Consider the following 14,455-nt stretch of genomic DNA (forward strand, 5'->3'; position numbering starts at 1 on the left):
AGAAGTAAGTAAATAAATAAATAGAAAAGACCACTTCTTACCTCAACCATGGAAAACCAATAGTATTTATTAAAATAATAGAACATATAATCATTTATAATTACAATATTATTTTATATTTATTTAATTATAATTTTCTCATTTCTTATTGATCTATATCATCACATACTTTAGTTTAGTTGAAACTATAAATAATTTATTTATATATTTATTTTTTAATCATTCGAGATATATTTTTAGAATAAAATTGTGTCAAATTCATAAGTTTTAAATTTCTGAATACAATAATTAATCATAACAATGTTATTTTATTGAAATTGGAGTTTGAACATTTTGTGAAAGTAAAAATAAGTTTAAAAAAAAAAATTCTCTTATATTCATTGATTATTGTTTTAACCAAGATAAATGTCTTCTTACCGAAGTATATAGTTTAAGTCAAAAATAGGGTTTTTTAGTCCTAGAGTGTTGTCTCTTGGTGATCGGTCTCCACGGTTCTTTATGCAGGGAGTTTCTTGTCATTTCTTTATCACATTAAGTTGTAATAACTCTAATCTCGCATATCTTTCAATCACCATGATTTTCTTGTCTCCCATAAATACCATGATCATAAATGATATGCCATAAGTACAAATGGGTTCGATCCATAACCCTATAGTCTCTCAGTCTCTGACGAATGCCAATGAGACTTCTTAAAAAAGTTATAGAGAACCTTCATTTTATAGATACCTCATAGGTTCATAACCCTACAGTCTCTCAGTATGTAGCAAATGCCAATAAGATTTAAAAACTATCGGGAACCTTCACTTTATAGATACCTCATATCCCCATAACTCTACAATTATCAATTTAATAAGTTATATGTGATTTAAAAAGTAGATCACAAAGATAATTTATATTCATTCATTCATCACATCATCACAACATCATAAAATTATCTCAAATACAATATTTAATTGTTACAATATCGTAATACAATTTAAATAGAAAAAAGTGAAAATCACGATTTGGTCGGAAGCCTATTTTTTTAGAAAAAAAATAATAGAAGATTAATATTTAAAATTTATATTTTTAACTTTTTTTCACTCGATTAAACTCTCAAATATCATTTTTAATATTCATTATGTATTTTTTACTTATTCGTGTTATTGTAAACAAAAATTTTACCTTCTATATACTTGCAAAATATCAAATATATCAATTTAGTAGTTTGTAGAAAAAAATATACTTATCTTGAAAAAAAACAGCGGTTGTATCATTAATAAACCTTTTCTACGACATATTAATTGAATTTGACAAGAATACGAAAAAACTCACATCAACTATATTTCATCGTTTATGAAGTTATTACTGTAGCTCAGTTTTAAGCCATTTTTAATTGAATCATAATAAAAAAAATATTTAAATTATTTGAAGGAAAAAAGAGAGGACTTCAAATATTTTTTGCTTATATATATAAATTCCAAAGAATATGAGAAATTGTGGGGAAGATAAAACATTTAATGTTTTAATATTTAGATGAATAAGAATATGTCTGGAAAATGGTTAAAGTTCCGTTCAGCGAATATATCTTATTTTACAAAGTAAAAAAATAAATAAAAGAAAAAGGATGTTAGAATAATAGAGTCATGTTCCACATAACAACAATATAAACACATACAAAATTATGGATTTAGTTGAATAATAAATCTACACAACAAGACGAAGAGTATAATAATAAATTAATACATTTTTCTTGACTTACACTTACACCCGTGAGAATATTCAATGAACAAAAAAAAAAAGTTTCATATTTTTAACAACTTGAAGTCAAGAAAGCGACTTGCAGTATAGAACGAAGCTGAGGTAATGGACATCCATTATTTGTAAATGGTCAAAGTCAAGGGCCACAAATCAAATGGTCTTCATTACATTAAACTTTTTAAAATTTTATACTTATCATTTATGTATAACTTTTTTATTACATTATATTTTTTGTTATCAATTCTATACTATAGATAAAGTAAACTACTATTTTAATCCTATAAATAGTGTCTCATTAGTTTTTGAATCTACAAAAAACATTGGAATTTTTATTAAGTTTATTTAAGTATATAAATTTTCCCGGTGATCTAAATAATTAGTCTCGGATTATTTAAAAAATATATCAATTTTGAATCCTGTGAATAGAGTAAACGTAAATATAGTTTTTATGAATAATAAAGCTTGCAACTTATATTACTTTATAACATATTTTTTTCTTTTAAAATTTGTACTTATTTTATGAAGGAAATTATTTTTTTACATTTAAACAAAAAACTAGTCAAAAAAATATATACTTTCAATAAATTTATAAAATAGCAATTAATTTTAATCATATCTTATTACACATATATTGATAACTATTTAAATAATTATTTTTTTAACCATTCTAAAACACCTTTCCTATTATGTCTATAAAAGTAGTTAATTTCGTGTGAAATAAATTATATATATATATATATATATATATATTTATTGTATCAGTCCGATCCGATTGGTAGAGGTTCAATATTCGGTGGCTGAAAACCATCACACTCAAGGAATATTAAGAAAAGTAATAAACGATCAAACACTAGGTAATACATTATTAATTACGATACATATCCTTAATTTGGTCTAATATTTATGATAATGGTATAAATAGACACAAATTTCAAGAATCAGGTACGTAATCATTCAATACTAAAAATATTGAATGCCGAACACCAAATCTTACTTGAACGTCGGAGATAAGTGCGAGGAGCGGAAGGAGTTCATTCAAGATGAATGAGAGAAGAATAGAACAACCGAGAGAGAATATAATCAATCTTTGATTCCAACCCTAAATATATATATATATATATATATTTTTTTTTTGCATAATTAAAACCACCTTAATATTAAGAGTTAATGTAACAAGCATACAGTAGACTCTCCTTTTCTCTATAATTGTCTAGCAGCAGCAGTGCAGTCCCTGTGTGCATCAATTTCTTAAATTTTAAAGGGTCAACGCATACAGTTGGTTTAATTTGAGTCCATGTGAGTTCACAGCAACACCCCAAACACCGCACCCTTCTTCTCCCCTCTCTCCCTCTGCCTTTGAACTTCCTTACCAAAATCATGTCCAACTCCAACCACCCAAACGCAGATCCGACCCTAAAATTTAAGTCCCAGGATCCGAATACAACTGCAAACCCTCAGCTTCCGCTTCAGAACCTCTCCCAGGTTCGGACCAGAATTGATTCTCTACAGCACTTCCTATCTCAATCCATCAACACCAACACTCCCCTCACCACCGATCAAATCAACATGGTCTCCACCCACATCATCTCCTCCATCCACCAAATCATCGTCAACGGCGCCGCCCTCGTAACTTACTCCCAACATTCCTACGCCGCCGTCACACCAGATGCCTCGCCGTATCCGAAGCCGGAACCCTCCGCCGCCTATAAACATAAGCAACTACTCGATTCCAAACTCGAACCTCCCGAGGACGACGATGGTGCGGAAGACGACGTCGTGGATTGCGAAATCGTGGAGCTCGACGCCGTGGAAATCCTCGAGGAGCACATCCACTTCTGCGAGATCTGCGGGAAAGGCTTCCGGCGCGACGCGAATCTCCGCATGCACATGCGCGCGCACGGGGACCAGTTCAAGACGCCGGAGGCACTGGCGAAGCCGTCGGAAACCGGCGCGGCACGGCGCGCGATGCGGTTCTCTTGTCCGTTCGAAGGCTGTAACCGGAACAAGCTCCACCGGCGGTTCCGGCCGCTGAAGTCGGTGGTGTGCTTGAAGAACCACTTCAAGCGGAGCCACTGTCCGAAGATGTACTCGTGCACGCGGTGCCACAGGAAGCACTTTTCGGTGCTCTCGGATTTGAAGAGCCACGCCAAACACTGCGGAGAGTGCAGGTGGAAGTGCACGTGCGGGACCACGTTCTCGAGGAAGGACAAGCTGTTCGGCCACATTGCGCTGTTTGAGGGCCACGCGCCTGCGCTCGCGTGCGACGAAGAGGATAAAGGGAAGCAAGTGGTGAGTGATGACGAAAATCCGAGGTTGACGTCTGAGAGTGGATTTGGATTGGTTAATTGTTTTGGGGATGAGGAGTTGCCGGAAGGGTTTTTTGATGATTTTGGGTCCATTGATGACTACTGTTTAAGGGAAGTGTTAGGGTTTCCTAGTAATTGAAATTGCATTTGTATGTATTTATGAGACATTCATATTCATGTTTTATTGCTATATTTGTATTTATGTCTTTCTTTTATTGAAGGATTAAATAGTGTTTATTAAACTCACAACGGAATAAAATTTGATTCACATTGTATACGGAGGTGAATCAATCTACATCGACGACACAACTCAATTCATTACGTCTAGACAGAACATTGAAAGAACACATCAGAAGAGTGTCACAATGGAAGAGTCGAAAAAGTAAAGGATGTGAGAACTTTTAGTACATATATAAAATTGGAATCGGGCCTTCAATCTTCACTTTTTGGGGGTTCCTTTTTGCAACCTTCTTTTTTGAAACACCATGACATAGAGTGTGTCTTTTCAGGTCTCTCCTCACCTACCATGGTTGATGATAACCATTTTTTTTTTTTCTATTCTTCCTTGAGAGTGTCTTTGGTTAAGAGGAGACCAATACATTACCATTTTTTTATTCTTCGTTAAGAGTGCATTTGGTTGAGAGAACTCGTAGATTATATAAATAAGTAACTTAGAGGTGAAATAAAGTGGAAATGAATAAAAAATAAAGTCAAAATTAGTGTTGTTAATATAAATAAATAACTTAATCATATTTACTAATTAATACAATGAAGACATAACGTAGACTGGTATCTCATTGATTTAAACATTTGGCAAAAGTAATTTAGCATAACAAATATGACTTATAAGGTAGCCATTGTACATTGATATGATCAAGAATGTACATGAAACTATAGTTTGACAATGGAGATTAGAAATACACACAAGAAGTGTATGCACAGATCGAGTGTGGGACTGACACGAAGATGCGAAACTTAATGCGTTACTTCTAAACTTATAAATTAACTAATTTTACACTGATTACGAATAATTATTATTTAATATTTTTATTTCATATTAGATGACACGTAAATTTAAATATAAACACTGAAAAACATTAAAGGTAATTAGAATTTGTTTATATTTAAGTCTATTAAAAATAACATTTTTTTTACAAAAGTAATTTCATACCATAAAAGAAAAATACAGGATTTCATCAATAACGTTTTGTATAAATTGTACTTGTGAGGAGTCCAGACAATACTTATGCTTGTCGGTGGGTGACTGATGTGTCTGTATCCTTTCTTCAATCTCATTCTTTTATTGTTGACGCTCGGTCGGCTGGAGTACCTGCGATTGCACTCCAACGGTCAAGTCAGTGCTTTGTTTCAAGTGTGCTATTGTGAGATATGAAAAACGTACATTACTCCTTTGTCTTAGCCCCCTTATAGTTGAGAATATTTTTCTTAACTCATTTAATACTAATGATTCTTACTATGACACTTCATAGCTACTAATAGCAATCGTTACCTATCTACTAATGACAACCGTTACCTAATCAATGTTAATGATAACTAAATCATTTGTGAAAAAAGTTGTTTGAATGAAAAGAAAAGAAGTATGATGATGAAAAGCTTTTTCAGCATCATGAAAATAACTATCAACTAATGTAATAATGAAAAATACAATCATACAACCATGCTAGGGATATAGTCATGGCGCGGGACCAGTTCATACCATTCTTGGAGTAGAAATTTGAAAACAACTGCGTTCACCATTGCATGACGTCAATCATCTGTTATGTTATGACCACTGTTCTTTGACCTCTCATCTCACATCTCACGTGATTCTCCATGCACCCACGCCGTTTAATTTGAGACATTTTCCCTATATATAGTATAATCTGCAACACAACCATGCAACCAAAGCAATCGAACACTTTTCAGAAATTGTGAACTGAGACACGACAATTAAACCACTCTGAAAACAAGAATTTGATTTTGTACGATGTTGGTTTCTTTGGAAGCGTTGGCAATGGCTGGTGCAAGTGACGTGATAGATATTGAAGAGTGGGAGCACAGAGATTTGGAGCAGTACCCACCACCCCATTTGCTAGCCCAAGAAGAAGAAAAAGAAGAAGGGAAGAATAGAGTGAGAAGGTTAAAGAAGGATCATCTTCTTCGCAATCACAAGGAAGAAGAACATGGTGTTACCTTCACCAGTGTCCAAGAAAAGCTAGATAGAACCGTGGAAACTGTGTGGTCACGATGCACATGGTCAATGAAAATAATGGCCACAACACTTCAAAAATTAATCATGATCATAGGAAGCTGCATTATGCAATAACTTTAGGTGTTAAATAAGTTTAGTTTGCTAACTATTGGATTACAGAACAAATATTTGGCTTCATCATTTCCTAATTTCCCTTTTAGGAAATGCAAATTTTACGCTCTTTGGAGGGCATTGTTAGTGAAAAGTCTTTTTTTTATTATACATTTTCAATTAGTAATGAATATGCAATGTAACAGTCACGAACTATTCTGTTTTTATTTTTTTATCTGTACAAGGAGGGGTATAGATACTACCTGTTACTACTGTTACTACTGTTTGTACAATTGTGATTTAAAAAAAAATAGATTATTCTTATATATATTAAAGAATGTATACAATTTTTTTTATGATAAATTACCCTTCAATCTTCTAGAAATTGGATAAAATGAATGACTCCAAGTTTTACTCTTTATGTCTTACAATAATAAATTTTAATATACTCATAAATCAATAAAAATATAATATAACATCCTTTTATTAATTTATGAGTAATTGACATAAGTTATCATTAATTTGAATATGATTTGTCCAAAATTCATGGAAAATGACCATTTCTGAACATTATTTTTTTAAAAAAATTTATTGAGATACTTTTGAAACAAATTTAATGGATTTATAAATAAAAATTTCTCAAAAAAATCAATATACCTACCGCATTCTATATACTCTCAGTTAATTATTATCTTATAAATAAAAATATCCTATAATTATGAGTGTATATGAGATGGATGGTGAATTAAACAGTTCCTTTTTAAAGTATTAATTAAGCTAAATTATTTTCATAATATTTGAATTTAGTTCAACAAGTTTAAAGTTAATATTTCACATTTAAATTTTCAAAACTTAACTTTTATGTCATAAATTTTATATATAATAAGCAACTCAGTTACTTATAGTTGAGATATTCACACAAAATTCAAATTATAAATTTATGATTTTTTTTCTTTCAAAATCAATATTCATACTCAAGTTAAGTTATTCACATAAGTTCAATTCTCCAACAACTTAGATAAAGAATCGTGTTATTCACACGGTTTAAGTCACAAATTTAATATTTATCCTCAAAATCTTTTAAATAAACAATTATTTATCTATCTTATGCTAACACAATTCAAACATTATCCATAAAAAATTAAGTGAAGTAGACACATCAATAAGTTTGAAATATTCAAAATGTGACACATTGAATATGACAAACTAAACTAATTAGATTTTTTTTTTGTCTCATACACTAATATCAATAACAGATAGTTTGAATTCCAAGTTTGTCACTTCCACGTATAATCCTCTGAAATTTCTTGGAACACCACTCTATTATTAGCATCACGGGTTCATCAAATTTATGATCTTTATTGACAAGAATCATTTTACAGAATGGGTTCCATCGTAATGGGTTACATCATCTTATCCATTACATCATCTGTTATGTCATGCAATATACAAAATGATGATGATATAAGTTCTTGTAGCAGACAACAATGGAAGTCACATGAGTTTGTGAAGAAAGTTAACGTGGCACTACTACTCAGTTTCCTACACGGTCAATAGTTTGACATGCTCATGTTATTCTTCTATAACATGCATGTTTGATCATGTGGTCAAATGTTTATGCCGATTCTACCATTCACACGACCACCTTGTACTTTCTGATAAACTTCGTACGTTCAGACATTTCCTTCCCAGTCAAGCAACGTTCTATATTTATTCCACATTTTATATATATCGCATTCAAATTTTGTTCGTGCGGGAGACCATATTTTTTAAGTATGTATAATTTTTTAATATGTATAAGGATTAAACCATCCCTTAAATGATTCCTGTTATTTAATTTGTTGATAAAAAAAATAAAAATTAGGAGTCAAAAATACATTTTAACAAGTTATTATATTAGTATCAATATACTAATTATATAAATTAACTGCTATCATTTTAACTTTTTCACTAAATTAAACTTTTCCCTTAAGAGACACAAAATTCAAAAGCAATACTTGATAGATATGTCAAACTCCTAATGGTCAAGAATCCTCTTTTACTTCATACTCATATTACTCATCTGTCCCATTTGTGTCCTATGAGATCATGAACAATTTGGATAAAGCAATTGTATTATTTGTACCATTCCCAGCTTCAACTTCCCATTGGTCATAGCCTGTGTTCATAGTTATATCATTTACACTACGTATAAATTCATACTATATTTTTAAAATATTATTTTTCAGTTTTATCTGGTCACACTATCTAATCATTAAATAAAAATCAATTTTAAAAACAAAAATAATTAGTTATCATATTAACAAAGTTATTATTTTAAAGACTAAAAAAATTATTGATATCTAAATTAATTTACATTATTAACAAATGATTTTTAAATTAGTATCTAAGTAGATACCAAAGTTTTAGATACCAATTTTAAAATTTAAATAATTAATTGCTAAAATTTAGATAATTAATTAGATATCAATTTAAAAATTATTTATCAATAATAGAAACTAATTTAGATAGTAATAATTTTTTAGTCTCTTAACTAGTATATCTAATTTAGCTACTATAAAAACTAATAATTTTAATAATTTTTTATATAAAATTGGTTTCTATTAGAGATTTTTTTAGTAGTGTTTGCACGTTTTTCTCTTTTATTTTTGCACAATAAATCTTGTAAAAAGGTAATCTCTTAATTCAGTCCATATTTGATGCATGAAATCGAGTAACACCCGTGCGGTCAGAGATTTGAAGCTGAGATAAGACCAAAGTTTTGTGTTCTATGCATTTTACACAGTTTCATGAAAAGCCCGTGCACGCTTCACCTTTTTAGCAGCCAAAAAGGAACATGCACTGATATCATGGTATTTATAGGGTACCACGGTCCTCAATATTTTGCATGTTACGAATCATTTATCACATTTGTTTTTCTATACATCACATCTACTACAAACGCCATCTGGGTACTTGGTTTCATCAACTAAAGTCGAATACAAGGTTTTGTGAATGTCAGTTGAAGCTTTTGCAATGGCTGGTATGGATTACATGGAGAATACAGTCAATGGTGGTGCATTGGAACAGAGCTTCAAACAGTTGCAGGCACCACCGGTAATGGCTGAGAAAGGAGATTGCAGCAGTTGTTTAGGGTTGGACAGTGAAATGGCCATGGAGTGGGTCAAAATGAAGATGCGCGAATGGGCCATAGAAGTTGCTTCAAACAATCACACCAAAGCTAACCTTAGGGTTTCAGAGATTCTTCTTATAGTGGATAATCATCATATAATGCATTCCACTCTTGAAAATGTCACGGTTGAAGATCACACATCAGATTAAAGCATATAACAGTATATATGTAGTGCAAATCTTCGTCTTGTAAAATATTTTTATAAGATTAAGTTAAATTTAAAATTCTTTTATTTATTGATTGAATTCTATTTGTTCTTTATAGTGTTGTATGATTCACATATTCTTTCATCAACCAGTTTTGTTATGTAAACATCAAGAATTGTTTCTTTTGCATTTTTATCTTGTGGTTATATTATATACAATTTCTTCAATTCAATGGTTGAAATTTCATATCTAGTACCTTTAATTTTTCACCTAAATAAACGCCCTACAGTTCTTCTATGTATTCAGCAATCAAATAAAAAACGACATACATGAAATAAACACTTACTCTTAATTAATATTATGCATATAGCTTTTGAAATAGTGATGAGTTGGGTTGTTTCTAATACCATCAACCTTAAATTACATTACAAAAAAAAATCATTAAATAAAAAATAATTTAAAGACAAAAATTAATTAGTTATTATACTAACTAAATTAGAGACAATTTTATAAACAGAAAAAAAATTGATTTCTAAATTCTATTATTTATAAATAGTTTATAAATTGATATATAATTAGCTACCAATGTTTTTGCTACCAAATTTAGAATTTAAATAATTGATAGTTAAAACCTTGGTAGCTAATTAGATACCCCAAATTTAAAAATTATTTATCAATAATAAAACTAATTTAGAAATCAATAATTTTCAGTCTCTAAAATGGTCACTAATTTAATCACTATAACAACTAATTAATTAATGATTTTCTTGTTTGTTTTTATTTAATGATTTTTTTTGTAATGACGTAGAATATTATATAGAATTGTATTTTCCAAAACTAATATTTTCAAGAAAAAAAATTATGAATGAAATTAAAAAAAGTTATAATTCATAACAACTATATACGATTAGTACATCTAAGAATTTGAAGAGAAAAAAGGGATCCTTCATCATTTATTTATTTCTGAATTTGGTTAGATTTAAAATTAAGCTGTAAATATGCAGAGTAACATATTCATGGTATTGGTAAAAAATGGTGGTGATCCACTGGTTTAACATTAATTAATTTTTATGTTGCAGATAAAAAAAATATAATCATGTAATATTAGATCATATAATATTAGATATGTGAGAAATATCTGTAAAACTCCCTCATTGAATACATTTGTGTGGAGGCAATTGTGGTAATTTAGAACAATAATAAAGTTGGATTCTGTTATTAGAACAAAACTAGAACATAGGATAGAGAAACATTTAACTTGGCTGCATATGAAATGAAATTTGAAAATGTGAAGTCTAGTGAAATAATTATATATGCATTAAATATTTTTTCTAAGTCATTTATGAGTCAATTCAAAGTATTATTAATGAAAGGCGACACAGTAAAGCATACTTCAAGCCTTTCTCATTTTTTCTATGCATGTTAATAAGTTTTGTGGTTACATTCTATTCGAGTAATTTATTTATATCATTTTCAAAATATTGTTTTCACACTAAATATATCTAGATAATGAGATTTTAAGAGTTCATAATACTAGTCACTTTACATTATGTATTTTTGCAACATTGATTTATGATTTGTTATCTTGCAACAATATTATAAATTATGTCTCCACTTTTATGTTTGAGGTTTAGGACCAATCTACTTAATTTTATCAATTTTATCAGACTCTACAGATCAACAAATCAATGCAAACACCTCTCCATACCATTAAACATTATATAGAATACAAAAATATGGTTATTTTAGTGATACAATTGGTCAAATAAATATGTTTTTTTTATCCTCAATTTAGTCCAATTTTTATTTATTATAGATGTATTTTAGAAAACTGTTTTTTTACGAGGTCATATCATATGATAAAAAAAAAATGAAAATACAGATAGAAGCATTAAAGTGGAACATAATTCTGCATGAGTGAAATGTTTGATGATGAGTAGAAGTTTTTGTTGGATCTCCACGGATTAAGTTCATAAACCTAAAGGGTACTATTTAGATAGGTTGATTTTGAATTTAACTTTTCTAAAAATTTACATTTGTATAGTTTTATTTTATAAAAAGGTTGAATACTAAGTACTCCCATTTAATATAATATTTTTACTAATAAAATAAAAACTGGCAAGGAGAGTCTAAAAGAAGTGGAAAATTACTTCCTGCATAGCACTCAATTTTAGTATGAAAAACGAAAATGCTCTTAAATAAATAGGGTTATAATTATGAATTTTTTTTGGGAATGTTTCTGATTTTTTTTTTCAATAAATTTTATGTATTACGAATTTTTTTATCCAAAATGAAATTTTAAATTTTGAACTTCAGATATTTTTGAATTTTCAATTCCAAAATAAAAGGCTTTTTTGGAAATAAAAAATTATGTTGGGTGCAGGTTAAAAATATTGGGTGTGGGTGTAGGAAGAATATACAAAGAAGGGACGTTGAGGCATGCAACATCCGTGAATTGGTTTACTTTTAGTTGGCTAAGCGTAACTATTTTCTAAATACTAAAAGTAATATTTAAATTTATAACTTATTTATTTTAATCAAATTGTTTTAAATACACACAAATTATTTTTATTACTTCACTATTTTTAATGTTCAATAAAATATTTTGTTTCTTAAACGGTTAATTTGCATTAATCACTTCCATTAAGAACTTTCAATTAAAAAAATTTAACTAAAACTATTTTTTCAAATTTCAAGTAACTTCTTAATTATTTTTGTCAAACACAACAGATTGAACTAAGTCTAATGGCAAAAAATTTAATTACTTACACTATTTTCAGTAATTAAAGAGATCATTCAAAATTTTAATCACAAGAAAACAGCTAAATTCAACAGCAATTTGCACTCTACATACTTAACATATGAGTCAAATTCCACGTGCACCGTATCAATTCTAACACGCACGGATCTGTTACTGGAAATGACAAAAATACCCATAAAAATAATGAAAATAATCTTAAATAAAAATAGGGTGTTCGGAACTTTTTTTTTTGGAAATATTCCAAATTTAAATTTTCAAACCATACTTTTGAATTCTGGAAATTCTTATCCAGAATGCATTTTTCAATTTTGTGTTACGAATTTTTTTATCTGGAAGGGTTAAAAGTGATATGGTGCAGGAAGAAATTGACAATATATGATTAAAGGCTGATTCTCCCTACACCCAATCAAATTGGACCTGCACCCAATTCCATTTGTAAAAGTACCGAATTATCCTTAATGAAAATGAAATTAGGGTTTAGTGATTTTTGCACCCAATCACACATTCAAGTTCGTTTATGTCATTCTCGCACCCAACACCATCTCTCGCACGTTGACATTTCTCCAGCAGTGTAGTGTTGAGTGGAAGGACCCCTTGAACAAAGACGAAGCCAGGAACCATTGTTGCGCGAAGATTTGAGGGCGTCATCTGCATCAGCACACCCTACAAGCTTTTTCAAAATAAACATGACAAGGGTACAGTTGAGTTTTAGAATGTTCGTCGGGTGCCAATCACAATTGATTGGGTGCAGGAAGAAATTGCCATGATTAAAACACCCAAATCTCGTAAGGGACCATGCCATTCGTGTGTTTGCTATCCCTTGGCATTTATTTCCAAATTGATCACATTTTAAACTTGGATTTAGTGCAAAGTGGGGTAGTGAATAGAGAGTGGGGTCATTAATGGCCACGGTTTTGGCATGTTTCTTGCAATTGCATGCCCTTCCATTTCAGGCATTGATGAATAGATGTGAGCTTCATCAGTTCAATGACGTACTTGCTCATCCAAGTTAAGCCAATCCCTACAATTTAGAGACAAATAAAATCACATGTACAAATGAAATTTACCCATGCAACACTCGTGAATTCGTCAGTTTTCAGTTACCCGAACGCAAATCAAAGCACAACAACAACAACCTCTGTTTCCTCTGCTATATAAATTGCTCTTGTTTGTGGCTAGCTGCTACCTCAAATCACAAATCACAACTCTCACCAGACATCATTAAAAAAACATGTCTATCGAAGCTATGGCAATGGCAGGCATGGATTACGAAGAATGTGCGATCTCTTTAGAAAAGTGGAATCCCCTTTGCCCACAGCAACCTCCTTTGTATCTTGTGGCAGAGTGCGAGGAATTCGTTAATTTGGCTGCAGAGAGGATGAAAGCAAAGATCCGAGAATGGGCAAAAGCCGTTGCTTTAACTACCACGCAACAAAGTGTCACAAATGACCACTGCAAACTACTTGTCTTTAGCTAGCTAGCTTTTAATGGAACTGAGTAACGAATCTCAGACACGTCTGAAGAATAATTACTCATCTACCAACCTTGTTAAACCTGGTTTGTTTTTGCATAGAAGTAACATGCTCTTATATTAGACCTCACTCAAATTTGACATCCACAAAGTCGTACTTAGAGTGTGTCTTTGGATATAATTTGTTTTTATCATTAAGAAATGATATATTACGAAGTGGACTTTAAGCATAACTCAACCCCATAAAATCGGCTCATAGGGTTGAGGTTTACACCCACTTATATATTATGAAAGACTCTAATCTCTAGTCGATGTGGGATCTCCAACAATATATACATATGAACAACTCAACACTTTCTAGACAACCACTTGACTAATCCTGGCAAAAACCACCTGCTATATAATAAACGCATACAAACATAAAACAGATCAAATTCCTATGACTGAGAATCAGAAATGAATTGGCATTCGATTCCCTTTTCATCACTAGCTACATAGCATAATAAAAAACTCTGTTTCCAGTAAATTCCTAAGGAAAAAAAGTTTAAAAACTCGTG

General features: G+C 30.5%; 1 protein-coding gene across 1 annotated transcript; it reads left to right on the plus strand.

Moving 5' to 3' along the window:
- Positions 1-2,870: 2,870 nt before the first annotated feature.
- On the plus strand, positions 2,871-4,321 carry LOC137815156 (zinc finger protein JACKDAW). The gene has a single exon (XM_068618220.2). It carries the CDS (start codon positions 3,118-3,120, stop codon positions 4,183-4,185), a length of 1,068 nt encoding a protein of 355 aa, XP_068474321.1. The 5' UTR covers positions 2,871-3,117; the 3' UTR covers positions 4,186-4,321.
- Positions 4,322-14,455: the final 10,134 nt, after the last annotated feature.

Source organism: Phaseolus vulgaris, chromosome 1 (genome assembly GCF_051622355.1).
Source record: "Phaseolus vulgaris cultivar YP4 chromosome 1, ASM5162235v1, whole genome shotgun sequence".
NCBI classification, from domain to species: Eukaryota; Viridiplantae; Streptophyta; class Magnoliopsida; order Fabales; family Fabaceae; genus Phaseolus; species Phaseolus vulgaris.